Raw genomic sequence first — 27,583 nt, 5'->3', positions numbered from 1 at the left:
AAGAGAGAATAAGACTGGATAAAAAACTGCTCAGGCTACAGATACAAACGAGTCTAATGGAACAGCACGGTGAGCAGATGACATCACCAGCTTGTCTTTCTCAGATATACACCTGTCAGAAAGATAACGCAGCCCTGAAGATTATTTTGCCGAATGCTGCAAACTTTGCAGCAAGTTAACCTGAATTCTTCCATGCTACTTCTGTTTCACTGCAATACATCCACCCAACGTGTACTTGAACTTTCTTGGTCCTTAGGAAGCTATGATTGAGATAAGTGTCATACAAATCTCTTCAAACATCTGTACTAGATGGTTTAATAAGTAACATTTAATTTAAGGGGCTGGCATATTGCTATATCAGTACCCAAATTTAATTAATGCCTTTAATTGCTTTTATCTACCTAGGTAAGCATATAGATTAATATTTTTCTAAAAACCATAGCGGACCATTTTTTAAAAGTTGCAGAGCACACGCATTCCTCTGAGAGCAAAAATACGCACTAGACATCAGGTAATTTTTCAATATTATTATTGCAAGTAGTTGTTAACCTAAAATTGCAGTCAGTTAAAATACTTCAATAGCTGATCTGCGCAAGATGTATGAATTTAAATTAAGCATTTTCCCATAGATTTGAGAGGGAGGAGAGGCATAGAAACAGCCTCAAAATTTGTAAGCCTCTGTTTAAAATTTGTAACAATTTAATTGCTTATGAAATATGAATTAAATTTCCATTTAAGCTTTCTTTTTCCCTTAGGCTCCTGATGTACATTTAAAAGTCTAACAAATTGCCCATAATGGAGATTTTGCTATTGAGATCAAACCTTCCAAACAGTCGTGATCAGAAGTACAGATGAACCAGCATCATTTAGGTGCTGCATGATTTGCCCGCAATCTCACACCCTTCAGACAGGGTTGCGCTACTGGCAAGTGAAGACGAGAAACCTGTGTGGCAGGGCTTTGCATATACCCATTGTTAGATAAAAATCTGGGTATTTCAGATAGCAGGGTTTTTACTCTGATATTCCCTTTGAAGAATACGTGCTGCCCTAAAAAGAAGTAGCCCCAAAATTATAACCTATAATACAAAAGAAAGTTCTCTGCAGGTGACTTGAACCTAAAAATGTGGCAACTGTCAAACACGCAACAAAGTTAAATTGCAACCTCATCCCTTAGGTGCATAAGTATCTTTCATTTCGAAGCTCCTCTTAAATAAACCAAAAGTCAAGAGAAGATAACCATAAGGGAAACAGTTTTAAAAAATATTCTAGGACCAGTAGATCTGAAGGACCAGAGAAATGAGAAAATATTTTGGTACGTAAAAGTTGTGAGTGCAGGGTAGTGAGTAATTCCCTTCCAGAGTGCTCAGTCCACATAGATCAGGAAAGTCCAACCTGAGCCAAGTGGAGGGGAAATAAAAGACTTTGGATGATCATTCTCAAGTTCTGCTTCCCCCCCATTGCAGTACTTCCCACTGCCCCTCCACAGCAAAACTCCACTTTCATGCCCCGTATCATTTGCAACGCTCCATTTTTTTGACTCACAAGCTGGGCATGAAGTAGCATGTGCATTATTGTAGACACGACACAAGCTAAGGTGAGCTAATGTGAACTGGCAGTTCGTACAGATCTGCAGAGCAGAATCTGTATGTATTTTGTTTACTAATAGACCACTCACTAAAAAACAGGAAAAATGCAATGCTGTCCTAGACCATATGAATGAGACCACCATCTGTAGCACATGCAGAATTATTCTCCACTCCAGCTTGGCTTTGTTAAGGTCTTGACTGTAATAGAGTGTCCATTTTGGCATCAGAAGATTAAAGAAGGATGTTAACCTACTGAACAGAGTCCAGAGAAGAGCCATCCTTGTTTCACGTCACTGCAGAGAAGGAGATCTTGTTCTCTGTGGTAGCAGCAGGCTGAACTCTGAGCAAGTTCAGACCCAAGAAAAACCTCTCAAGCACTGGTAGGGATTACTTTAATAGACTGTGGAGTCTTCATCACTGGAGATTTTAAAAAGTAGGGCAAATACATGGCTCTCAGAAATGGGTTAGAATGCAGTTGATAATGCCTTAGGGCAAGAACCCAGTCTAGATGACTTCAGAGAGTCCCCTGTTTCGTAGGCTTCTGTAGTTTGTCTGAGGTTGGATCCAGCTCCACTTTAGTGCCTGAGGGAGGAGGAAGGGGAAAAGAAAAAGACAAAGTGGAAAAGGGAAGTTCCTTTTAAAAGCTGTGCCATCTGTGCTAGAACAGTGTGTAGTATTTTATGTAAGTCGTCTGCTCTTAGGCACTGTATCGCATTTTTACATTTACTTTTCAAGGCTTCTTTAAGAAGCAGTTAACATGAAGCACTCCTGTCCTTTGTGATGGTGTGAAAAAGAAGTTATTATCTCATTTGAGGAGAATTTGTGTCTTGGTCCAGTGCTAATTATTTTTCATTCTTGCCAGGACATGCACACAGATCTGTCAATATATCTTCCTCATTTCTTTTTTTAGTCTTGTGGAATGGTGGTCTTGGAGCACTTTCATAGGAGCTCTGAACATACTTCAGATCAAAGCCATGCTAGACATGCTATCACAAACAAAAGCATTTGTTGATAACAAATTATTAGAAGTTTCCCAGAGTCCTGCTGGTACAGTAGCTGTTGATACAAATTAAAATCATTCAAAGATTAATTATTTTGAACTTGCAGGTAGGTTTGTCCGTAGCTGAAATGCCCTTTTGACTCCTAAAATTCATGCTGAGATGGAGGGAAGTATGACACGTTCAGCAGTAAGTTACTTTGGGGGAAGATGGGAGAAAAGACAATGAAGAGCTTAAACACAGCAGCCACTGGGAAGTTTAAAATGACAGATCGTACCCAAAAAAGCGAGTCCGTCAGTGGCAGGGAGAAAACCTTCAGCTGGTTCGCGGGACTTCAGGTGTGGCTTTCTGCTTTGCTGGGCTGCACGGAGGGAGAAAATCAAGGGAAGAGGAGGAGCTGGTGTAAAGCATGGGCCAAATGCTGTGCGCGCGTGTTTGTGCTCACCATGGCATGAGGCACAGATGTTTTCACAGCAGCTCAGCGATGCACCATCCACATCAGTAACTAAAACAGTGCTAATGCTGCAGTAGCTGGCATTGTATCCAACTCCTCTCAACTGTTGCCCAGGATAGCTACCAAACTCACAAGTGAGCCTGCTTTCCTTCTGGTTAACGCACTGCTGATAAACCACTAAAGCCAAGTAAATTCAGGGACTGCAGAGAGCAGGAAAAAAACCCCACGCAGCTATCTGTGCTCTCTGTTGATCTGACCAAATCCTTCACTCGTGTTTTGAGACAACCTTGTCTGTTCTTGCCTGCTTTCTGACAATGGCAGCTAAGGCAGGATCTCAGAAGCTTTCTGAAGGCAGCACCAGCCAGCGTGGTGCCCCAGCACTGCTGTCCTTGGCATTTTCTGTGAAGTACTGACCGAGTCCTTGGCAGCCCGATCTGAACTCAGTCTTGGCCCTGCCTTGAGCAGGAGGTTGGGCTGGAGACTTCTCAAAGTTTCCTCCGCTTTGAATGATTCTGTGATTCAGAAAGGAATTCAGTGGCTGGCACACACGAGGATGCAGCACATGGAGCATTACTGGTACCAAGCCACTATAAATTTACAGAGTGCTCTTAATGATGTCATTTTATCAGCTAAGGTACATTTTGAACCAGTAATTTGAAGCCAAAGTGACACAGGTTATAGCAGTAAAAGCACAGTTTGACTGTGTGACTGTATCTGCACACACATTTTGTGCCAGCATCAGTGTGCCAGCCACATGTCACACCTTTGACTTGCACGATTTACTTGCATAGATCTGCACTCCTGGTATGAGAAGCAAGAAAAAAAAAAAAAAACTCACAGAAGTAAAAATCTAAGCATACCACATACCTACAGCACATACCTCATAGCTACAAAGAAGTCACTGAATCCTTTTGTGTCAAATAACTGAGTTCACAGAACTACCTGGAAGGACTTGTTCTCCAAACACCTGAAAAACCTTCTCTTAACACACAGTTTTATTAACTTCTGTTTCCTGCTTTTCAATGACCATCTCTTGGTGATGTGACTGTAAGACCACTGCCTGCAAGCTCTTTCGGAAGGAGCCTTATTGGTACTTACTTAAAATATTGCATTATATTAATAACTCATAGTGGATTGCATTTTAACTCTTATACTGAGCACTTTTGAGATCAGACCTTACAGGGTGGACCATTGCCCAGCCTAAACCAGGCCAGCCTAGGGCTTACGGTGCTGGTGGCATTCGTGCCCTGGGGAAGTTTTGGAAGACGTAACACTGATTGTTTGGTTGAGGCCAAGTCTTCATCCCTGAAGCAAAACTAAAACTAACTGGATGACCAAACTTTTACTCGGATCGTGGCAACCAGAGACCAGGGTAGCTATAAACTAAGACTCAAAAAACCCTCGCACCACAAGGTGGGATTAAAAAAAAAAAAAAGCCAACACACACACACCAATTTCCAGGTGACAAGCAGAAGTGAAAAGGTCTGCTTATTACTGAAGAATAACGGATCTTCTGAGAATACGAATGTAATGTCAAAATGGGACAACTCTCATCTAATACAGTAAGTACCAAATAGTAGGTGAGCGATCTCTCTAATGATTTCTCTAAAAAGAGAAAAAAAAATAACCACCACACAAAAACCCCACACCACCTCCAAACCAAAAACTCAAACATCTAGCAAGAAAGCCTGCTTAGTGCTTTTAGAAATGTGGACAAACTATTTTTTTTATTCTTACCATGATGTCAAATCACCTCCACAGGTAACTTTATACAAGGACTCTGATGGAGAAGATTTTGGGTTCAGCGTCTCAGATGGTTTATTGGAAAAAGGAGTGTATGTTAAAAATATTCGACCAGCTGGCCCTGGCGATCTGGGAGGTTTAAAACCCTACGACAGACTTTTACAGGTAACATTTCTGGCACCACACAGGTTTAGCATGAAGGAACATGATATAGAGATTACGTTGTAAAAATATTTGTGGCCATGCTGGCAGGCTGTTTGCGTATTGTCTACACTGATGTAAATTTAGAAAACTACACAAAGCGTTTACATCGCTCATTGGAACAGCCTTGCTATCTACGTTGCTCATTATAAATGATGGGCGGTACTGTTCTTTTGTATTTCTGCTGGGAAAGGATGTGTGTAGGGGGATGGGAAGGACTAATGATCGAATCTGCGCTGCGCCACGGGCCGTGTAAATCTCTTAAAGCCTCAGTAAGAAGAGGCAGCAATTCATGGTGAGTTCAGCTTTGATGCAGTGGTACCAAGGCTAGATTTTTCTATGAAATCATATAAACTAATTACTTCAAAATGTTAGGTATTTCGGAACTCCAAAGAACACATACTAATGCTCACCAGGAAGTTAGAATTTCCCAAGACGTTTCCAGACAGATTTGTAATTTTTGCTGTTCTTGATATAGACTTCAGAATGATTTCTGTGCTTAATCCAAGTTGTTGATTGACATAGTTGTAATCGTGTAATTCTCACTGAATGCCACACTTCCCACAGCACCAAGTTGAATCGTGATGGAAAAAAATAAATTTGTCAACTAGCCCAATAAAGTACTTCGCATATTAATTAAAACCAGAGAAGGACTGAATTTAAATTTTAGATGTGATCCGTTGCATTTAAATTAATAAATGCAGTAAAAGGAAAGTAACTAAGTGCTGTTAAATGTCATTTATGGAGTGGGCATTGTGACAGCTGCCAACAGCTACCCTGTTTCCCTGAAAATTAGACCTGCACCGAAAATAAGCCCTAGTATGATTTTTCAGGATTTTTGAGGACGCTCGAAATATAAGCCCTACTCCAAAAAGAAGCCCTAGCTACAGTTCATTAAAAAAGTCAATTTAAATAGTGTCCGCGTATCTATATATGTAAAAAAGTAGTAAGTTTTGGAAGAAAAATTAATATAAGACCCTGTCTTATTTTGGGGAAAACAGCGTACCACCAGTGCAAATGTGCCCACTTTAGCTGCATTCTGATAAAGGGTGAGCAGAAAATTTGGTGTCTTCAGACCAGATGCCATGGTTAAATAGGCTTGTATTGGGCGATTCTCTACCTGGAATATTTAAATCAGGTTCCATAGTCATAGGGATAAATCTGTTTCCCTTGTGATCTCATTTATTTTTCCTAAAACGGTAATCAATCTTCTAACGGTTCAGGTAAACCACGTTCGCACCAGAGACTTTGACTGCTGCCTGGTTGTGCCCCTCATCGCAGAATCTGGCAATAAGCTGGAACTGGTGATCAGCAGAAACCCGCTGGCATCCCAGAAAGGAAGCTCAGAGCAACAGGCTTCCACGAGCGGGGAGTGGAGCGATCAGAACAACGCCTTCCTGCCACAGAGCGGACACGCCAGCGTTAACGCAGAGATGCGGGATCCTACAAACACCTTATAGCAGCAGATCCTTGCAGTGGGACATTCGGTAACGGAAGACAATTAATGGTGCTAAATCCCTTTAAGATTTCTCTGAGATGGAGGCTCAGATGCTACATAGCAGGAAAAAGCACAGGAGGTCAGTCTGTCTGTCTGTCTCAAGGCTTATTCATGGTTACTTTTGAAAAAGTTTAATTCTCCCTTGAGTCAACTCATTCCATTCTAAACAACCTACCACTAGCAACAGTACAAAAAATCATAAGGGCCTTTTTTTTTTCCCCTGAATTAGAAAGTGGGGAGATGTTTAAAACATTATTTAAATGTTCCTCTCCCTTCGGCAGCAGCTGCTGATTGGGGGAAAAGCACGGAGTTAACCTCTGCTAACAGCGGTGTCCAGGTGACATGGTTTTTAAAAACTTTTTATCAGAAAGGTGCTGTCTGCTGGACGAGGAAGAGTGGTGTGTACACGCTGCACCAGGTCTTCTGGTTAAATGGCCAGATCCGTAATTTTGGAGACCTTTATTCTGCTGGCAGGAAGGGTGCAGCTCTTCAGACAAAGCGCCGTTGAGATGTTTTAACAAAATGCTTGTAGGAAGCTGCGGTATGCGGTGAACGTTGCTCCCCCACTTTGGTAAATTCTGTTAGAACGTATGTTATTCCCTATGCAATGAAATATTTAATGGTATGTCTTGCAACCCGTGGGGATTTTTAAGCAGAGACTTTTTTAGTGGGATAAAACCTCCGAAGGAGGATCACTGACAAAACTGAAACGAGTTCGAACAACTTAGAAAGGTTTTAAAAGAGAATGGCTTTTTTTTAAACTATGTCAGCAGAAGATTGATACAAAAGCTCTTTAATGATCCATAAACCTGTAAATTTGTACTGTCACAGATGAGCTTTTTAAGTCAATTTACTGAAAGGACAGAAGTTCTATTTAATATGCTTTGTTTTCAGCCTTCTTTATGATAAACATTTCCCCCTGCAACACATTTTTAGAATTAAAAATTGTAAATATATTTTACAAACACATCACACAAATTCTCCCTCCTCCCCCCCAAGCAATAAAATACTGCCAGTTGCTTTATACGCTCACCAGCAGCTGCTTTGGTTTATTCCGGTATTGAAGTTGTTATTGGTAATTATTGTTATTGGTGAATATAAAGATACTGGATTTGTACATTTGTAGAGTCTCCATATTCTAAGCAATCACTTTACAGAGTTGTTTCTGGTCAATTTAACTTGTTTAACTGTACCCCCGTTGCTGTTTCCAATCCATGAACAAGCTCACCTGCCCCCCACACACAAAAATCTCTGATTTCTATTTCAGCACTGCCAGAAAAGGCCAGAATGACATTCGATGCTGAATCATGTAAAAAAAAGAAAATGTTCATGAGTCACTTAAATATGTATTTTTATTTGTAACAAATAAGTATTAAACTGTAAAGTATTTTTGTACAAATTTAATACTTTAATAGCATGATATTTATCGTCTATGTTATGTTTTTTGAAATTCAAACTGTTGCAAATATTTGTATGGAAAAACTGTATAAATTGAAATAAACAGTGATTTAAAGACATTAAAAATGAAGTAGTATTCTTCTACTTTGGAAAAAATATGTAGGAAAAAATATAGTTTTAGCAAAATATACCATGTTTAATGTTTGTGGTACACTTGTTCCTGCCACATGCATTAAAAACGTTAAAAGTAAGCTGTCCAAATTTTAGCACAATTTGTCTGAAGTTTGAATAAACGTTCATCTTATTAATCTCAGAAATTACAATGCAGCAAGTCACATAGTACACAAAAAAGGGTGAAAATGGGATGTGATTTGAACTCAGAATTTTGCTTTTCTTCCAAAGAGCATTATTGACATATATTACGTGGAGCAGAAATGCCAAGTTTTACATCTCTTTCAAGTACAAAGTGGGAAAAAATTGTGTGTCCCTGATTGCAACTTTCTCGCTCTATTTGTAACAAGATTAAAATCCATAATCCATAAAGCTTCATGCCCATAATTTTGCCACATCAGAAAAAATGTGAAGTTTCCTTTGTAACAGATTTTTTTGACTCAAGAGCAAACTGAAATTTTGGCACGTCAGTCAGAGCTTCTCATCAGTGCTGTCGTGTGAGGAGATGCGTACATCTTGGTATGGAGGGCTGGAGTCTTTAATCCAAGAAATCCCCACATGTTTTCTAAGGGAGCTTCTAGATCCTGTAAGATCTGTAAGTGCATTCTTCACCGAAACAAAACAATCAATATGGTTTTTGAAGACTGACTAACACACCAAAGAATCTGTTACTAAAAACAGATCGCTGAAAATAGATGTGGTTCACTTTAAAACAAGCTGTTCTTCATAGAACGTGCAACTACAGAAAAGCCTTTGAAAATCACCTGCATACCCAGCTTCTCACTTCTGAAAATCCTGAACGAACCAAGTATATTTGGTAATGAAGTCAGTTTAATTGTTTGTTACCTTTGAAAAGCTTCCTGGCAGTTGGCTGTCCCAAAGTTAGACTCTTAAGTCTGGAAGACCCAAGTGGGGAATCTTCTACTGTTTCCTGTCGAAAGAAAAACAAAAAAAAGTTACCAGAGTTTGAAACAGAACTAAAATACAGTAACATCTTCAAAAAAACCTCTTTCTCCATGATAGAGCTCAGAAATGAGATAAAATGAATAAAAACATATAGTCAAACACGCTTAACAGATAAAAATGTATCTACTTCAATGATGAAATTACATGTAAATTTTTCACATCAGGTCAGCTGCTAAAAATTGACTTCTGTGCACAAAGAATAAGGTCATGCAGGCTACGCCAGCCAGCAGATCACACCAGTGAGTAACACATGTATAAATTTACTTCTACTGACAATATAACTTATTTTTCCCAATTGGTCATACATTACTCCAGGAAAATATCTGCCAAACTTGACTGCTTCACCTATTCATACACCAGTTCTTCACCTGGTCATCTTGAAAATTATTAAATAAAAATAAAACAATCATAAGAGTATCCGGGCCACTTGGGAGTGGTGAGAGTGCAAAAAATTTGTTTTAAATTTTCTTGGTAAGGAGATACTTACAGAGGGTTTTTTCACAGCATCCTCAGAGTTCTCTGCAAGACTGTGTTGTCTCTTACACGGACTTTGCTGGACATGGCCCAGCTGCTCTTTATTGAGAACTGCTGACCCTTGTTCCTGCTTCACCAAGTCGGCCAGAGGTTCAGGTGGGTCAGGAGCACCTTGAGTCACAGCAGCAGACCCGGTCTCAAGCTCTTGACTTTGCTGGCTCTTCGTCAGCGGAGAGGAAGTTTGGCTGGGACAGTTGCTTGTTTCCGCGACTGCCTCTCTCAAAAATCTCTGTAGGCAAGTTTTCCTGGGAACGTTCTTGTTGGTGACCGCTCTCCTGAGGTGCATCTCTTCAGCTACAATGTAGACGCGGCAGCGTCCTCTGGTCACGGCTGTGTACACATGCTGCCAGTGCTGGCGGCCAGGATTGCCGACCACGTAGACAACAGTTTTTTCCTCAGAACCCTGAGAAATGTTTAAGGACACCTTGTCAAAGAAGACCTCCAGTTAGTAGTTTAAAAAAAAAAAAAAAAGACAAGAACAAGGAAGAAAGAGAGAAAAAAAGGAAAAAAACAAGAACAAGGAAAAAAGAGTTGGAGAAAACTGGAGACACTCTCAAGAATGTTTCTATTCAAGGAATTTTAGTTTCAAGAGAGCTTCTGACCCTTTCACATGACAAGATAGCGCATTAGCAACATAAAGCCATGAGAACATTTTCTCAGCTCGTAGCTTATTTTTACCTGAAACGTGTGAATAGTTCTGGCCCATGCATGTTTGATATGACACAGCTTCTTCAGGGCCTTATACCGCACAGTGAATGTGGAGCCGTACGTGCTGCTGATGGTCAATAAACGCTGTTTATCAATTTCTACATCCTAAAGAAATAATATCAGAAGAACACTCAGCAGTAGCTCCTGTCAGCAGTCTGATGGATGCCTATACATCTGCGTGTGTCCATATGCCAGCTTTCCCTGAAATTACAATAGCTGCAATGTCAGCCGAGTGGAATACTTTCAGAAGATGCTAAAGCTCTTTCACTGACCACCTTCAAGGAAAACAGTTTAACTGTACGGGGCCTACCCTTACACCTTCCATTTAGTAAGAAAAAAGCTGAGAAAGACCGTTTTAACCCCCAGAAAACTTTGAGTATCGTACAGTACAGTGACACGTACCAGTGAGGCCACTGAACAATTTGTTGCCACAGCCGGAGAAGAGCCTACTCTGCACTACCAACCCTAGATGGTTCTCCTTTTCCAATCACAAATATTGATACTTTCACTGGACCCTTTGCTAAGTCAACTCACTAAACCCAGAAAAAAAAAAAAAAACCACCAGAGGTTTTTTGTTGCTGTATTTTTTGGTCAGCTTAGTTTTCTGCCAGGGGAGAACTCAGGCTGTAACATTGCTTTATTCTTTATTTAAGACTATGTTTCTCCCTATATCCAAAACATGATGCATTTCAACGACAATATACGTGAGTATTTACAGAGTTTATTTACACTGGACACGAGCAGACCAACTGGAACACATTTTACAAAAAAGCCCAGAGATTTTTTTTAATTCTCTACTGTGAGTCTGCTTCTTTCCTGCCTTTCACATGGTAGTTTAGCAGAAGAACCAAGTACAAATATTCTGACTAAAATTTTGAAGTGTGAATTGTTTTATTCTGGGGATTCAACAAAGACTGAATCAGTTACAACTGGGGGGGTTTTGTGCAAGTTCTTGCAGCAAGGACTCACCCCTGTTATGAAAAATATATCTCCATTGCACAGTCGTTTGCCCTCATCAACAGCCTCTGTAGTCAGGGTGGTTTCTCCACTGTTGCATTCATGGCGATTGGGATCCTCTCTGAAACCTGGGTCTGGCAAGAGATCCTTGAGATACGTGTTCCGTGTGCAGGAAATCTTGTCACCAATTTGAAATAAAAGTCGGTTTTTATGGTCTCTAGGTCAGAGAAGGAAAAAGGGAGAAATGTATTTACAAAGTATGCATTTACTATCTCTCAGTCGCTTTTCCCTCCTGATGCTTGGGGTAGATTAAAAACCTTAATAATGTTCAAAACAGTTAAGACAACCCACATCTAAAAGATGTTTCTTGAACTTTTGTGAAACCTTGTGGTAAAAAAAAGTAATACAGAGTAGCACCAAAATCCTTCTTCCAAAAATATTGCAGAATCTATTCAGAAATCATACAGTCACAAAAAACAATTAACACCTTGAGGTTTTTTTAAGTTGCTTTTATGTCAATTTTGAATATTCAACAGTAACTCGAAATCTTGGAATTCACACAACGACAATTTAAAGGAAAGGCAAACAGTTTATCTTATATCTCTTCATAACCTGGGTTGAGATTAAAGAACCCATCAAAGACAGACTACTATATAAATTATTTCTAATGTAAACAATCAGATTTAGATGAAACATTAAAAGTTTTATGATCGTATTTTAGATTGTTGGCCTGGCTGTGACACTTTCAAAACCAAAGTGAGATCGTTCACAAGAAAAATTGCAAAACGCTGGCTTACCTGGTTAGATGATCTGAATAGTGTTGGCAACAAAGTTCATTTATTAGATCGCAATCTTGCCTAAACCACACAAAACGAGAACATGAACAAAATCATGATGTATAAAACATACAATTATGTGCAATGTCACATTAGCATTAATTTATAAACAATGGAAAGAGCCTGCTTTAGATATGATGATCTTCCACCAACAATTAAAAACAATCGCTGATTCAGAGCTTAGAAGATAGAGCAGTAAAGGAACAGTTTTGCCTAAATACCACAGAAAGTGAGGCAAGGGTGTTTGCAATGCATATCTAGATTAACTAGATTTGTTTTTAAGATTAAGAAAACTAAACAAAGCCTGGATTATGTTATTTTCTGTCTGTGGATGTATTAAAAATAGTCAGAAGACTTATTTGCCTTTTAAAGACCTGGTATTTTAACTTTTAAATGCAGCTTAAGTACCTATAGATATATTACAGAAGAATCTTGTATGGAAATAATTAATAACAGTAGTGTACCTGAATGCAGATTGGAGAAATAAAATTGATTTCAGAGTTACTCAGCATTCACAACAAACAGGCGAACTAGCTAAAATTCATAAATTGCTTAATTGCACACTGGTAACCTGTAAATAGTGGGTGGTTTTTAATTGCTGAGAAAAGGTTCTTCACAAACAAAAGTGAAAGATTTTTCTTAAGTACCCTTTTGTGCAGGAGTGTAAGTTTATGGGGTACTGGTTCTGCTGGACATCACATTTATCCCTTCAGTGCTTCTGCAAGGCCATCCATGCTATTCCCACTCCTGTGACGGTTCCCATTATCAGTGCTCACCAACCTTGCCAATCTTTCCTCAAAGTGCGTTAGAGCCCTACTCCCCACCCTTCTTAAATGACAAGTCCTGTACTTCCAAACACCCGCACTGTAGGCATTCACCACTGCTCATCAGATTATACGGCTAAATCTGGTCCTCATCACACGATCAAAATGCAAATATCTTCTGTCATTTGGTCAGTGTCCCCCTGTCGCAGAAGCGTGCATGGACAGCAGGTTGTATGTTCCATCACGCATCCCGGAATTCACATCTGCCACGATGGGACACATTCAAATATGGACGTTTCTTTGTATTTTGCAGGTTCCCCCTGCAATTAAGCCCTCATCCTTCATTCCTGAAGAACACTGCACCGTTAGCAAACACCAGAGCAAAGGCTCTCAGAGAATCTACTACAAAAACTGACCGCTTATGTTCACCCTTTGTTTCTTTAACATAAACAGTACAGGTGAACACAAAGGCCGAAATCATGATGCAAAATAACATTAAGCCTATAGAAAAATGAAGCAACTCCCCATGGAGTGACTGGGGGCAACCAGCAGATACAGGAAAAGACACCCAGCCTGTTGTTCTCCCTAGCAGTTTTATGATATTGCCACGAGTCTCTCAAACTCAACACATTCAACTAGTTTTAGATTGTGGCTGCTAGCAAGGATTTTTTCAATGTCTGCCTGCATGCCCCATTACCTTCTGAAAGCAATGAACTGCGATTGTTTGGCATCCTGCAATCCCGGTCCTTTTTTAAGTAAAGTCTTTATGGCAGTTTGCAAATCTGTTTTAGAAGACATAAAAGGCATAAAAATATGCAGAACAATTTAAGAAAGAAAAACATAATTCAATATGAAATTGCCTTTGCTTATTTCTTGCTTCAATGACATTTCAATTTGTTTACAACAATAACAAAAACAAAACACACCCCCTCCAAAAAAACCACAACACAAAACACCCACATATATACTTGCCCCAAAAAGTATCTGACTGTTTAAAATCTGAGAGACAAGAGTGACATAGAAGGAGAAAAGCTTTTATGTCTCTGTGTTAAACAGCTGCATAGAGCATATTTCATGCAAAATAAAGTTTTGATATAGCACATTAAAGAGGTAAAGATAGAGCATTTTAAGCCACAGACTTATTTAGATTTCGCCGAAGAAATCGGTTTTTAGTATTCTGTTTGCTGAGTAAGTTCCTACAGTAAAATGATCATATTTGCACTACTTTTTTTCCCAACATCCCCCTTGAAGCTTTTTCATGCATATAAAGCAGGGGCCACTCACTCTACTTATCTGACAAAGGTCAACAAAACTCAAAAACAATGGCCTAACCCTGACCCCAAAACATTTTGAAAGAAATTTTGGTGTCCCTCTTCTTCCATTTTCCTAACTTGTTTCAAGAGTTGGGAGTGCATTCCTGTCCCAACACACCATGCCGTTACAGATGCCGTTTACTCAAATGATTCACAACTGAAAAATTTAATCTTTTAAGGCTTGAGAGCTCCAGCTACAACATAAAAAGACGATCACATTTGATTACACTGGTGGAAGCTACATCATCCCCATTTCAAAATGCAACTGGTGAGGTGGAGCTTGACAGTATCTCCTTCGCGCTGATGGGTCTTGCTGTGTGCGTGTACAGAGGGCAAAAGGTAAACCATGGATCTAGCATTTAAATTTATACTACAAAGCAAGCCAGACTAAAATCTTCCAAAATGCTAGTTCCAGCCAAACAGCCTATGCTTTGCCAAAGGGAAACTCAAGATCACAAACTGGCTGTGCACACGTACCGTCACAACCCCCACCAGTGGGCAAAGCGATAAGAATGAATTTCTTCTCTGGGCTTGGTATTGTCATTTCCTCATTCCAGGCAGAGACATGCAGCACCTCATCAAATTCAGGAAGCTTCCGGTGAGAGATTCTTGACCAGAGTAGCGAAAGGAAAACAGAAAACAAAAATTACTTCCAGTTAAAAGACTCCAGTGTTATTGTCTGCATCAGCCTGAAGTTCAACATTTACGAATTTTTGGTCATCTACACTACATACACCAAAAACTTTCTTCTGAGCATAACTTAATTTCACCATGACTTAAGTTAAAAATTGATAATTTATTCCGTAAACACTTCAGCACTGCAGTACATACTTAGTATTACCTATACAGTCCTTCACATGGGAACAGACTGAAGTAGCACAGAAGTGTTACTTGCCTCCCCAAAAAAGCAAAGATGTTTGTAAAACACTTTGTAGTTCTGAACAGCTTGCAAATGTTCGGGATATTCTCAAATTCTAACGAACATCAAAAGGTCTTGGACACTCAGACCTAGATTTTGTTGTTTGAGGTTTAAAAAATAAATAATTCACTGACAGTAACGGGATTATCACCAGACCAGAAGTAACGCAAATGTTGGAAACACTTAGAGGTTCTAGGTATTAATACAGCAAAATATAAAAAGAAACTATGATTTAATGGCCCTTGACATCTAAACTTTCAATGTAATTCAGCCTTTTTTAGCTGTTGTCACACTTACCAGCAACGTCTTTAAGATTTCCCTTTTAGAGGAGCAATTCTAAGTAATTTCAGAAAGCAAGAAGTGATTTGTGCATGCACAAGTGATTTGAAAACAGCAGAGGGTATTTGATAGTGAACTACATCCCATAAAATTCGGGAGTATTCCAGCACGCACATTTTGCTGTCCAACACATATACTCCTGGAAAGATTTGTGAGCTTTGTTGTTGTTTTGGGCATTGGATTGTTTGTTTTTAAAACCTGTGTTACTGATTTTAAATAAAAAACTGTAACAGAAGCAGCACTATAGAGTCAAATCTGGATCCACCACTGTTTTGCAGATACATGACCAGGTCTACTACAAGAATGCTTCTTACATACACAAGGAAATCCTACCTTGAGGCGTTATCTACAATGAGCTGCGATTCAGCTCTGTGATTAGTTCGCAGTTCCACAGAAAAGCCTCTTGATTTCAGACCCTCAAAGATATCAGCTAACATGTTTCCTGGGTCTATGCTTGGTAGCTGTCTAGTATCACCTGAACAGAATGCAAATCAGTGTTTGTGAGAAGCAATAACGCAACATCTGTGAAAAACTGTCTTGAAAAAAACCCAGTGGAATTAACAAACATTCAACTCTCCACACAGTAACATGCTTCCTCAATACAATTCACGTGAAATGAAACTGTCAATAATCTAAGAAACTTTGTTTGGGGAATCAGACCGTAGTGTAGTCTAAATTTTTCATATTCCTGTCCCAGTAATGCTTTACTAGCACATTCAAATCACTCTGTACGATGAACACTGACAGTGACCACATCTTATTCAAACACATTTTGAAAGTCACGTATTTAAAAATTAATGCTATAAGTGGCAAGCCAAAAAGCAAACCTCTGAAAAAGCAGAAAATTTTGATTTTACACTTCCTTATTTTCCTTTCTGAATTAAAAGAAGATGATCCTAGCACTGAACAACATGAAACCTGCCTTCTAGCACCTGATGAATATGCTGACACTAGCTTCTTTAAGGAAATCAGAAACGTTTTTCAGTTGCAAGATGTAATAAGCTACCACACGAAAGTCATAATACTTTCAGAATCAGACAAAACACTGCTAAACAGATACTGATACTTCCATGCTGACAGTTGAGATGGAAAACTGTTGAACAGCCCAGTCTTTCTCATCTGACATTATGAATAAGCAGAAATATCCAAGTACAGAACAACGGAACATTCTGCACTGTTTAAGAGACTTGGTGAGACCAGTGGCAGTTCCGATACTTACACTGTATACTGTGTATTATTACATATTGTATAATACTAATTTTTTTTTGTTTCACTTACCTAGAATAATAAGTTTGGCAAGCTGAGCATGCTCACACAAGAGTTTTAAAACTAAACTGAGAATGTGCACAGACACCAAACTTCCTTCATCCACAATTAGAATCGTCACAGTAGAAAACTTCCACGGCTGTACTTGTTCACTCCGCATCCACGATTTAAAACTGTAGATGATCTAGAAACAAAGCAAAATAAATCAAACTCTGACACTAATCAACTGTCTTATAAAGGTAGCCAGAGTGTGGTATCTTCTAATGTTGTATTTAGAGCTATTATCTGAAATTCTGAACTCAAACCTGTCAAGACTCTTTGGTGAATACATTTATAGCTGAGATTATCAACACCTACTTACATAAAAGCAGAGAAATGTATCTTTTTTTTTTTTCTGCAGGGACCCTAAAGGATATAAGGTCAGCCATTAGGTTGCTCAGTATCAGAAACCTCCTACTACAACTTGAGGACAGTAATCCATCCCCAACACTGCAGGGGGAAGGGGAACAGGCAGCTATCCCGTCCCCAAAGATAAAATAAGTCCACAGTACTTTTTTATGTTATAATTTTGATTTATACAAGTTATTCCACAGTTCCAACATCTTCTTGTCACCTTCCACTACCGGGGACAGCATAGACTTAACCTAAGTTTATTAACAAAGAGTTTGCCTTCTACTTTTTCTCTAAAAACAACTGAACAATATTTAATAATAATTTAAGAAAACACTGTGTGAATGAAATTTATCTCATTATTCAACCCCACACTACTGATCTCTTCATGTATGTGCAGGTATCAGTATGACTGCTAGGCAACAGGACACTAGAAAACAGCTCTGCCATCTAGAAAGTATTTCCAATCTTAATTACAAAAACAAAACAACTGAGAAGCTAAAAAGACCAGATGCCCTAGAAAGGCACAAATTCGAGATGTGCATAAGTATGGAAAAAAAAAAGTTAAGGCAAGTAATGTATTTCAAAGTATTGATTTATGATTCCCCATAATGTAACAGTGATCTTCAAATGCTGACAAGCTGTACCTAAGCATTACGATTAATAGTTACAAATTTTATAAGGAAAGTTCAACAACAAGCTTTTTTTTCTTTTCAAAACAAGAATGCACAGTGTCAAAAGGTCTTTCAGAACACAATTTTAAAAAATTAAATAAGAAACAAAATTCCTTACCTGATGCAGTGTATATGCAGGAAGTTTAGTTTTTTCACTCAAAAGGCTCGCTGCCCTCCCTGTAGGTGCAGTAAATAGCACATTCAAAATTTTTTTTGTGTACATATTCTCTGACTCGCAATGATGATCAAAGGTATTCCATTCCTCAGACGCATCCAGGTCTTCTTCAAAGTCCCTAGAAGCAGCTTCCACTTCTTTTTCCATTTGCTTTAAGTGACGAAAAAGGCAGCTAACTATTGTACTCTTCCCACAGCCTCCTTTTCCACTTATGATTGTGACAGGATTGGAACAAATCCTTTGCACAGCAACCACCTGATCCAAGTCTACCTTTGCTTTACTTTGGGTGCCAGATGCAGACCCCACCTCCTTTTCAGGAAAGTGATTTTCACAGTTGTGATTGTCTGGACTGTTTTCCTTCAGATGTTCCACTTGATGGTCCTGGGTAACATTCATTTTGTTATCTACTGTTTCTCTTGATGTCTCAGAAACGTTAAGTATCTTTCCCACATCAACATCCAGTTGCCATGAGCTGTTTGACACAAGGTCACCTATATACTTTGCAATGTCTTCTTCAGATTTGTAAAGATGAGGCAGAAACACTAGTGTTTTCTTCCTAATCACTATGTTCTGATCTTTCAAAAACTCAAGAGATTGCCAAGCATGCTCAATGGACATATCTTTAGATACAAAACGAGCTAATTCATCTTGATCTTCGTAAGTGTGTCCCATTTCTCTACACTTTCTCTTGAGTTGATCATACAGAATTAATGCATTTTTCTGCAAGTCAGGAATCTTCCAGAGGAGATGTTCACACTGGCAGAAGGCAGCCCACGTTGCCTCACAGTAAGAAAGGTTCAGTTCCCTATAAGTAATCTTCTCCCCAGAAAGAATAAAAGCAAACATATATTTATTTCAGAAGATGTTAGCCTCTTGTTGAATAACAATCCTCCCAGTAAATACTAATTGCAATTCAGAGGGTAGAAGTCTACACATATGTATGTGTTTTTCATAATGTGCGAAGTTATAATGCTTCTCAAGCGATATGAAAGCAAGATGTTTAAAAGTAAGATGGAATGATAATTCCTCTTTGTTACTTTTCTATACAAAGCAGAAACTTTAAAAATCAACAGCCTGGCACAGAAACTGGGTATGAGGGAGAACCTGTGCACAGCCAGTTACCACAATTTCAAGTAAAGGCACAAACAACTGTAGAAGCAGAGCACAGGAAAGGCATTAGCCAAAATACCACACTAAATTCTGCCCACACTACTTCAAGAAATACACAACCTTTACAGAGACTACTGCGAAACAGTGAAAGACTGAGATGTGCAAAAAAGATGAACTATTGAGGGAAGCTAAGCCTTAAGAGAAAAAGCTAAACAGAGTCTTCAAGCAGTAAAATAAATGCAATGAAAATGCAGGTACAAGAAACAAGAGAGCAACAAGTTCACATTGCATCAAGGAATAGTCAAATTGGACATAAGGAAAAGCTTTTTAAAGGAAAAGCATGCGAAATACCTGGCCAGACTGCGGAAAGGATGTGAAATACCAGAATATATTGGCTAGTCTGCTGAATCTCTGCAATTGGAGGTCTTAAAGACAAGTCAGAGCATCTGGGAGCTGAAGCAGAGGGATGAACTGATCACCTTTCTCAGCTATTAAGCTCTGGCTCCCACGTGGGGCACAGGAGCGCCCAGGTGAGGGGCAGCAGCAAAGCTGCACAGCCAAGCAGAGCAACGGGAAACAAGGTCAGGAGCAGCAACCACAAACCCCAGTGTAAAACAGGAGAACTAGACCAGTTATCAATTACAGAGTAACTTATCTAGCTTACTGTAAAAACGTAGATACTGTTTTATGTATTAAGAACATAAAATCTCCTTTGCTGGTATAAAATTGAACTGAACAACTGTGGGTTTTAAATCCGCTTTCTTACTTTTGGCCTAATTACCTCAAGTATTTAATTTTCTGTTCCTTGTAGAACAGACTAAACTAATAATTGTAATAAAACCACCTTTAAAATCTTCTGAGACTGATTTATTGTAGACAAACTGGAAAAAAACAAACAAGCCAAACCCCCACAACTTTGCTAAAACTAAGTCCAGTAAATCATCCATTTCCAAATGAACCAAGCTTAACTCCTACTAATGCCCAGTTAATCTGAAATAGCACTGTGTTCTAACAAAGATCAAACATAAACACATTTTTAACCCTGCTTAACATTACTTACCCTGCTGAATCCAAGCTTCCACGGCTCATTCTTTAATATCTCATCCAACTTTGTTAGCATTGTGTCTTGAAAACATAGTTCCTCACCATCCATACCATTGTTTTCTTCAGTCTCTCCTTGCCAATGCACCATATCCAACAGACAGCAAAAATGGCGTGGCAGAAGAATTGGCAAGAATTCCAGTATCATTGGAAAAGTCAGAGCTACCAACACCGCCTTTCCTGCAACTGTATGAACCATAAGCCAAGGAAGTTTTAAGCAATATACAAGTATATTTGTAAAGGTAATTTAAGCTGACTCTGGCTTTTATCCTTCTGCCTCCTCTAGATCCAAAAAATCCCTAATTTCTTTCAGGTTCTTATTCTTTGTAATCCTTTTCCAATTTTTTTAAAGTCTGTTTTCCCTGAACTGCCTTGGGAAAAAATAATGTAAACAGAAGACATAAAAACTGCAACTAAATGTACTCGTTTGGAAAATATGTATTATATACTTGGTTTACACTGCATACTCAATAGCATTTTGTAAAAAGTCAATTAAGACCTCACCACACCTGCCTCTTACCTAAAGATAATTTCCATACAGATAGACAGAAGCATGTTTAAAATCCAAAATAAGAAGCTTCTAAATTTGTATTATCAGATCGGTAGAGGAACTTACGAACACAGTGCTCTCCACTGGCTTTCTCAATGACCCCAAACTTAAGCTATGACTTTCCCTTTTTGTATCAGTTTTGGGATCTGCAAAAGGGGGATAATGAAACCGATTTGCTCTGTACTTGGCTTTAAAAAACAAATTTTGAAAGAAAGTGAAACAAATTTCAGAAGAAAGTGAAAACTTTAATCTCTTGGCAAGAAAAAACACCCCACAATTTTTAATTAAGTGTTAAGGAAACTTCATAATTCCAAATCTAAACCACTATTTTTTCTCAGTTAAATACTTTTTATGATCACTGTCTTACCTACAGAAAGGCAAAGATAAAACCTTTTCCCTTTAAAGCAAGTATTTAATTTACACATGGAGAGTCAACACAATTTCCACAGAAAAATATCATGAAGGCTTGAAGAACGAACTGCTCACAACACTTCACCACCACCAAAAAAAATGGCAATAGTAATAGTAGCAACATGACATACAGGTGGGTGGGTTGTTGTTTCTATTGCCCAACAACAGAGAAAAAAGAAAGCTTAATTTGTAGCAAAGTAATTTAAGTTGGATATTAGGAAAAATCCACCAGCTACAAGAACAGTGAACAGGATACCCAGGCACACTGTCTGATCTTCATCCCTGAAGATTCATGAACACACTGGACAAGCTTCAATCAAAAGTGATCCCGATATCCTATTAAAACTCATGCAGCTAATTAGATCTGAGTTTCTACCACTGTCGATTCCCATCCCTTTGTGGTAATGAAAAGATTTGAAGTCTGTAAACAGGGATTAAGAACTTTTCTACTATTACTAAAACAGAACAAAAAGCCTGAAAGTCCATAGAACTGTGAAAATATTCCTCTCCTTACATATGTGATTCAGAGTAAAGTCAGCTCAAGTCTAGCTGAAGCTCTGAACTCTCAAGTTAGACATGATTTGACCTCCTCAATAGTCACCTCCATCTGGTGACCTGACACTGCCCAGTAAAACCAGGTACTGGAAGACTTTGTTTGCACCTAACAGTAGACAGACCCAATCTGTCCGCACAGATTTATGCACCAAAACAGATCATGGGAGCAAAACAGGAGAGCTAGTGCTTGAGACACCACTCACACATCTGGACTTTCTGTATTTCAGAGTTTTGCTTCAGAGCAGCTATAGTCTGGTCCCACAGACTGAACGCCCATTAGGGGCTGGAGTACCTCAGGTGTGCAACTGGAACACACAGTTTCATCCAGCAGGAATACAGTCATGCAGTCACACTAACATAGTCCACAACAGGATCCTCAGCAGCCCTGAATTATCTTCATGTGGGGACACTCCAGCGTTTCCACACTCTGCTCCCCAGCTGTATCAATCTGCTGATGGGCAGGATCCAAATACACTTAGACAGCCTATTTAGTGCAGCTGATTTGGACTATGCTTAACTCATTCCCTGTTCCCCTGCACTACAAAGAAGTTGCTATACTATTTCTGAGCATGTATTTGTCCTAAAAAGCCATACCACTACATTTAAGCAGTGCTGAACCCATTTTTTACTAAGCCTCATTTTGTCTGAATAAACTATAAAATGTCGCTAGCACAGACAATTCTACTTAGTGAGCCTACAGAATTCAGGGAACTCCTTATGTGTTTCTACCTGTACGCCTATCTTTAATTGGTCAGCTGTCCCACTATCCTCACATTTAAAAATAAGAAGAATCTTTGCATGTTAAAAATGTAGTTGAATATAGACTTCATTTGAAGACATCTTAGCTTGAACACTGTATCTGAGATAGAACTCATTAGCGTATAAAACAAAATAGCACAGGATATACCTACATGATTTCAAAACATAGTAGAAGATATCGTAATCCTTGGTGTCTCCTTGTTTCTTTCCTGTCTGTAAGTGTGAAGCTTGGAATTCTTTTAGTTTTTCTTCAAGATTTCTAAAACTCAGCATAGATTCCGTAGGAAACCAAGTAAAAAACTTTCCTATAAAATACTCAGGAACAGCACATTCCTTAAGAAAGAGTGAAAAGACTTGTCGGTTGTTTTCTTCTATATCAGTCCGCAGAAAATACGATGGATATCCTTGCACAAAGTACTTCGACCCCATTTTTTTAACTTTAACGTTGACCCTCCACCAAGGGCCAACTAAGGGAAAACGTCCAACTACTTCATACTCCTTTCTGGAGTTCTCTTCTTGTATAACAACTGCATCGTTAAAAAAAAAAAAAAAACTATGTTAATTGATAGTCATAAAGATTATTTTGTTTGTTCAAAGCTTATTTTTGTCTTTTGTGTAAGTTGCAGCAATAAAGCCAGGCTTTCCAGCAATATTTAAAAACAAAAGCAAAACCAACCTCAGAAACAAGCACTAAAACTGCTTCTCTAAGTGTCAGACATACAAAATTAAACTTGTGTAGGAATATTTATTAAGCCAATTAAACACTGGTATATGGTTTAATATTACAACATTTATGCCAAGTGGAGTTTGTAATTCAATTTTAAACAGTTCTGCAACAAAGTATCGCATCACGGTGCCTGCGTGCTCTTCAGATACATTTGTACACCAAATACTTCCTGCAAATGAAACCACCAAAATTATAAACAATTAATATAACCAAGTCTTAACATTTTGTATGACCTGGTTTGCCTCCTCTTTCCCTCACAAAAATTAACACACCATTCCCCAACCCATGTGTGGGAACTAAACTCTACCATCAGGACGAAACAGGCACCTACATTTAGCAGGGGCCTGTTTCTCACCAGAGCAGAGTACCGGCAGATCTCAGGTCTATAACAACTTGTCTACTTATCTCCCCCTTGTTACATAGCTCAGTTTTCCTGGTTTTAAAACAATTTTTGGATAAAATATTTTTGCTAGGCAGAACTTGCTCCATTGTCTCCTGCTTTTCTAAGTCCTGAATAGAAAGTATGGTATCACTGATGTCAGGTTATCAACACCTTTACATGTCATAAAAGAAATAAAATGGAAAAACTTTGAGTTCTTACTGCTGGCTATACGAAAGGGCAAAGTATATCTGTGCAGGAACCAGGAATTTGATTTCAGTTTCAATTTCGTTTACTTTTAAAGCACTCTACAGGGTGGTTCAAAGAGATGGGCCCAATTTGAAGTCGCTGTATCTCTGCAACCACGAACGAACAACCATCGTCCCCATGCTGTCCAGGTGGAGAGCACACAGAGCATTCACCAAAAGGTTACTAAAAGTTGATAACTCTAAGAAACGTTTAACGAAGAACTGTTGTTTTTACATAACTGAGGACCTGGTGCCTGACCCTAGCAGGGGGGAAGGACCGAGAGACATCGGACTAAGAATCCTTAACGTAAAACACAGTTTCTTCCCGGAATATATACTGATACCTGTATGCATACTGATACCTGTATTTACAAGTTAATTTAGGGGGAAGGGTAGCCAAAGTACCAGGAATCCATATCTTAAATAGACCGATAAGGGGAAGGGTATTGTATGTAAACTGAGGCAGGCGTTGGGCAGTCCGTACACCCTGAAGTACTCAACCAATGGGGAACATGGGAGGGAAACTGCAGCCTGGATTTTGGGGGGATATAAGCAGGGGCTTTTTGCCCTATTATGTGTGCCTACCTTTAGGTAGAACACCCGGTGTTGCGATATCGTTATTAAAAAAATTGCTTTGCTGAGAGGTCCTGCCTGAGCCTATTATATTTGCGAAATAATTGTTTCCTACCATCTGAAAGGACAAAGTATATCTGTGCAGGAACCAGGAATTCGATTTCGGTTTCAATTTCATTTACTTTTAAAGCACTCTAGAGGGTGGTTCAAAGGGATGGGCCCAATTTGAAGTCGCTGTATCTCTACAACCACGAACTATCAACCATCGTCCCCATGCTGTCCAGGTGGAGAGCACACAGAGCATTCACCAAAAGGTTACCAAAAGCCGGTAACTCGTTGATAGCTTGTAAATTTCTGTGTCGCTGTAACACGCTGGGCCCATCGTTTTGAAGCACCCAGCACCTCAGGAGGCCGCCGGGCCCAGCTCCGCACCCGCCGGCCCCCGCGCACCTTGCGCGCCGCGGACACCCCCGCGGGGCCGGGCCCGGCGCGGCCGCCGGCTGCAGCGCCCGTGCCCCGGGCACCCCCCGCGCCCGGCCCCAACCCGCCCCCGCGGGAGGAGGACACGGCGCTGCCCGCCCGCCCCCGCCGCCCCTCACCGGCTCGGCGCGGGGGCAGAGCGGCCTGCAGCTCCGGCCCGGAAGCGTCCAGGAGCGCGGCCTCCTCCAAGTGCGGCTCCTCCTCGGCCTCCTCCTCGCTCTCCTCCTCCTCGCCCGCCGCCGCCCGCCGCGGGGGCAGCAGCACCCCCCAGAGCTCCGCCGCGGCGCCCCGCTGCCCGCCGGCCGCCGCCATGCCCGCCCGCGGGATCCCTCCGCCCGCCCCGCGCGGAAGGAGACGTGGGGCGGGGGAGGGAGACGTGGGGCGGGGGGATGGGGGGAGGGGGGGGCGGATGAAAGGTCACGAGATAACGAGTTCAGCGATCGTCATGTGTTGCCGCCCGCCGGGCCCCGGGGGGTGCCGGGGGTGGCCGCGGCCCCGCTGTCCTCCCGGCGGTGTCGGGGCAGCGTGAGGAGGCCGTGCCGCCTCCGGAGGTGCGGGCCGCGCTGGCGGAGGGAGCCCGGCGGGTGGGTTGCGGCAAAGCGATGGGTAACGCACAGAATTGGTGCCCGTGCAGCGGGGGACAGGGAATGTGACCTCAGGGGTGGCAGAAACACGCGTGGGACGCGGGCAGGGCTGAGCCCGACCCCCAGCTCTCACCCCGCCATGGTTCATACTCATATATAGATACCCCACTGCAGAATCAGTGCAGTTTTGTAATAAATCCGGTGATAACGCTGTGTCTTGACATGACTCCGATCACAAAACCATCAAATCGTAAAAACAGATCTCCAATATATTGTGTTATATCACCCAGCTGTCCCTCCAAAGAAGTATAATACGTATAACTGGCAAATCGTTGTCCAGGTGGTCCCCATTTAAAATCACTTGCGCTTCCCTGGGTTGTAAGTTGGGCCATTCACATCAGCTGCTTGGTTTTCATTTTTGTTCACCACGGCAGATCTTTGCCTTTTCTGAAACTATCAAAAAGTAGTTTCATGTTTCCTTGCATCTCATTAATGAAAATACCAGGCTGTATCTTGTTTAGTATTGATGTCCTGAAGTCCACCAAAAATTCTGCTGTTCAGTCATGAAAGCAAATATTTCTAGGATCTGTTTTAAACTGATTTTCACTGGCTAGTAGGTAACAGTTTAATATTTGCCATGTCGTTTTGCAGCACGATTTTTTTGAACAAAATGTCACATCTGACAAAACGGCAGATATACATACACAAAATGTATATCTGCATGTTCACCCTATCATCTAGTATATGTTTTCATCAAAGAATTAAGTTCATTTGATAAGGTTTCTTTTCAAAAAATAAAGTTCATTTTGCCAACACTTGTGTTTTCATTTGCCCCCTCTTAAATTTTTCAGCTGTATTTTCTTCCAGTTTCTCCTTTGTTCTGCCTTGGACTGATGTCACACAATCCGCTGCAGGTGTCCTGTGCTGGCACACCGGTCAGAGAGGCAAAAGCAGTAGCTGCTGGTGCAAAGACAAGTGGATTCTCCTGTTTGGAGCTAAGTAACTGGGTGGTTTTGCACCCCAAACTGAACTGCAACATGGAAATGCCCGATATTACACCAACTAATGTATCAGTCCAGCCACAGCAGCAGATAGCTTCTCGGAAACTGGGCAGACTGTCAGCAGCATAGGCATACCCTTCAAAACGGTAGCAAATGTTTGTACAGATGTTCAGGAAAAGCGATATATAATAAAACAGATCGATATACAACATTCCCATTTTGTCTAAGCTAAAAGACTTTTTCACATTGTTTCATGACTCCTTCCCATGCGTGATCCAGGAGCCCCTCCATCCACAGGACTACCCTACGAAGAATGACCCACTCTTTGCCACCTTCCTCCTTACAAAACCGAGGGGCCTTCAGCTCTGTCAGACACAGGAGCGTGGATGGTACCTCTGTCCTGTTCTCTGCCACTTTGCCGTTTCTGGGAATACCTATGTTATTGTGTCAACTAATACCTATAAAAAGACAGAGACGTGCAAATACAACTTTTATGATTTTTAAAACCAGTTGCAAGTCTCATGCAAACATAGAGTCTTGAAATGGTTGTTTTCAGTTCTTATGTGAGTTAACTTTAAATAACTATATTCTTTCTCTTGCCCGATTCACAGATAATGATATAACTCCTTTTCACAGCAGGCTGAAAACACATGGCCTATAAAAAGAAGGCAGGAGAGGGGACAGAGACATTCATGTTAATTTTAAAAATGTAAAGCATTAGCTTACTGAAGTGCTTAACAGTGTTATGCAGTGATACATTTGAATCAGTGCTTTAAGATACTTTTTTCCTATGAATCACAGAATGTTAGGGATTGGAAGGGACCTCAAAAGATAATCATTCCACATTTAACTGTGTATTTGTGTAACTGGATGTCTGAGTGCCCCAATCTATTCTGAAAATAGAAACTTAATAACATGCTCAGCAAGCCTGACTGGAATTTCCTTGTCTTTCTATGGTCTGTACTATGCATGCTGAACTCCTCTTTGTCATTTCATTAAGGAAATACTCTGTTTTGTAAAGACTGAGGAACAAATACTGAGGGCTAGATGCCTCCTGATTACGAATGCCTTTCTGTGTGCCCAGCTTTCAATAGGTAAGCCTTGATTTTCAAAAACGTGACTATTTGCTGCTCAGGTGAAGTAAGATTGGTTTACTAGAGCTAGGTGGTCAAGCACTGAGAATTAGAAGATCCTTTCGAAAGTTTGGGACTAAAT

The 27,583-nt window shown here is 40.2% G+C and overlaps 2 protein-coding genes across 7 annotated transcripts in view; one reads left to right on the top strand and one right to left on the bottom strand.

The window, feature by feature from the left end:
• The window catches only part of GRIP1 (glutamate receptor interacting protein 1), a 224,981-nt gene extending 218,530 nt beyond the window's left edge, over positions 1–6,451 (top strand). For all 5 annotated transcript variants that reach the window (XM_065627702.1, XM_065627693.1, XM_065627683.1 and 2 more), the window contains 2 exons: positions 4,800–4,946; positions 6,206–6,451. In XM_065627702.1, coding sequence (XP_065483774.1) covers positions 4,800–4,946; positions 6,206–6,442 — 384 coding nt within the window. In that variant the 3' untranslated portion in view covers positions 6,443–6,451. The remainder of the gene's footprint in view (positions 1–4,799; positions 4,947–6,205) is intronic.
• On the bottom strand, positions 1,973–25,106 carry HELB (DNA helicase B). Of its 2 annotated transcripts, none has more exons than XM_065627716.1 (14): positions 24,903–25,106; positions 22,529–22,903; positions 20,061–20,287; positions 17,834–18,706; positions 16,664–16,835; positions 15,719–15,860; positions 14,605–14,735; positions 13,512–13,596; positions 12,012–12,071; positions 11,227–11,431; positions 10,228–10,362; positions 9,503–9,952; positions 8,896–8,980; positions 1,973–2,168 (listed from the first exon to the last, which is right to left on the bottom strand). In XM_065627716.1, exons 1-14 carry the CDS (start codon positions 25,093–25,095, stop codon positions 2,101–2,103), a joined length of 3,201 nt encoding a protein of 1,066 aa, XP_065483788.1. In that variant the 5' UTR covers positions 25,096–25,106; the 3' UTR covers positions 1,973–2,100. The 2 variants fall into 2 exon arrangements, with proteins under 2 accessions (XP_065483788.1, XP_065483798.1); XM_065627726.1 differs by lacking the exon at positions 1,973–2,168 and adding an exon at positions 7,868–8,655.
• Between the last annotated feature and the right edge of the window lie 2,477 nt (positions 25,107–27,583).

This window comes from Caloenas nicobarica, chromosome 1, assembly GCF_036013445.1.
Source record: "Caloenas nicobarica isolate bCalNic1 chromosome 1, bCalNic1.hap1, whole genome shotgun sequence".
Classification (NCBI taxonomy): domain Eukaryota; kingdom Metazoa; phylum Chordata; class Aves; order Columbiformes; family Columbidae; genus Caloenas; species Caloenas nicobarica.
The sequence above is the reverse complement of the archived record's forward strand: the minus strand, read 5'-3'. Positions and strand labels throughout refer to the sequence as shown.

What these genes read in the sequence shown, in the direction of transcription:
- HELB (XM_065627716.1), bottom strand. Translation starts at nt 25,095, where the DNA reads ATGGCGGCGGCCGGCGGGCAGCGGGGCGCCGCGGCGGAGCTCTGGGGG. An exon ending in CTACTATGTTTTGAAATCAT is followed by an intron (nt 20,288 to 22,528) that starts GTAGGTATATCC and finishes TGGTTCATACAG; the next exon opens with TTGCAGGAAAGGCGGTGTTG. An exon ending in TGCCAAACTTATTATTCTAG is followed by an intron (nt 15,861 to 16,663) that starts GTAAGTGAAACA and finishes CATTCTGTTCAG; the next exon opens with GTGATACTAGACAGCTACCA.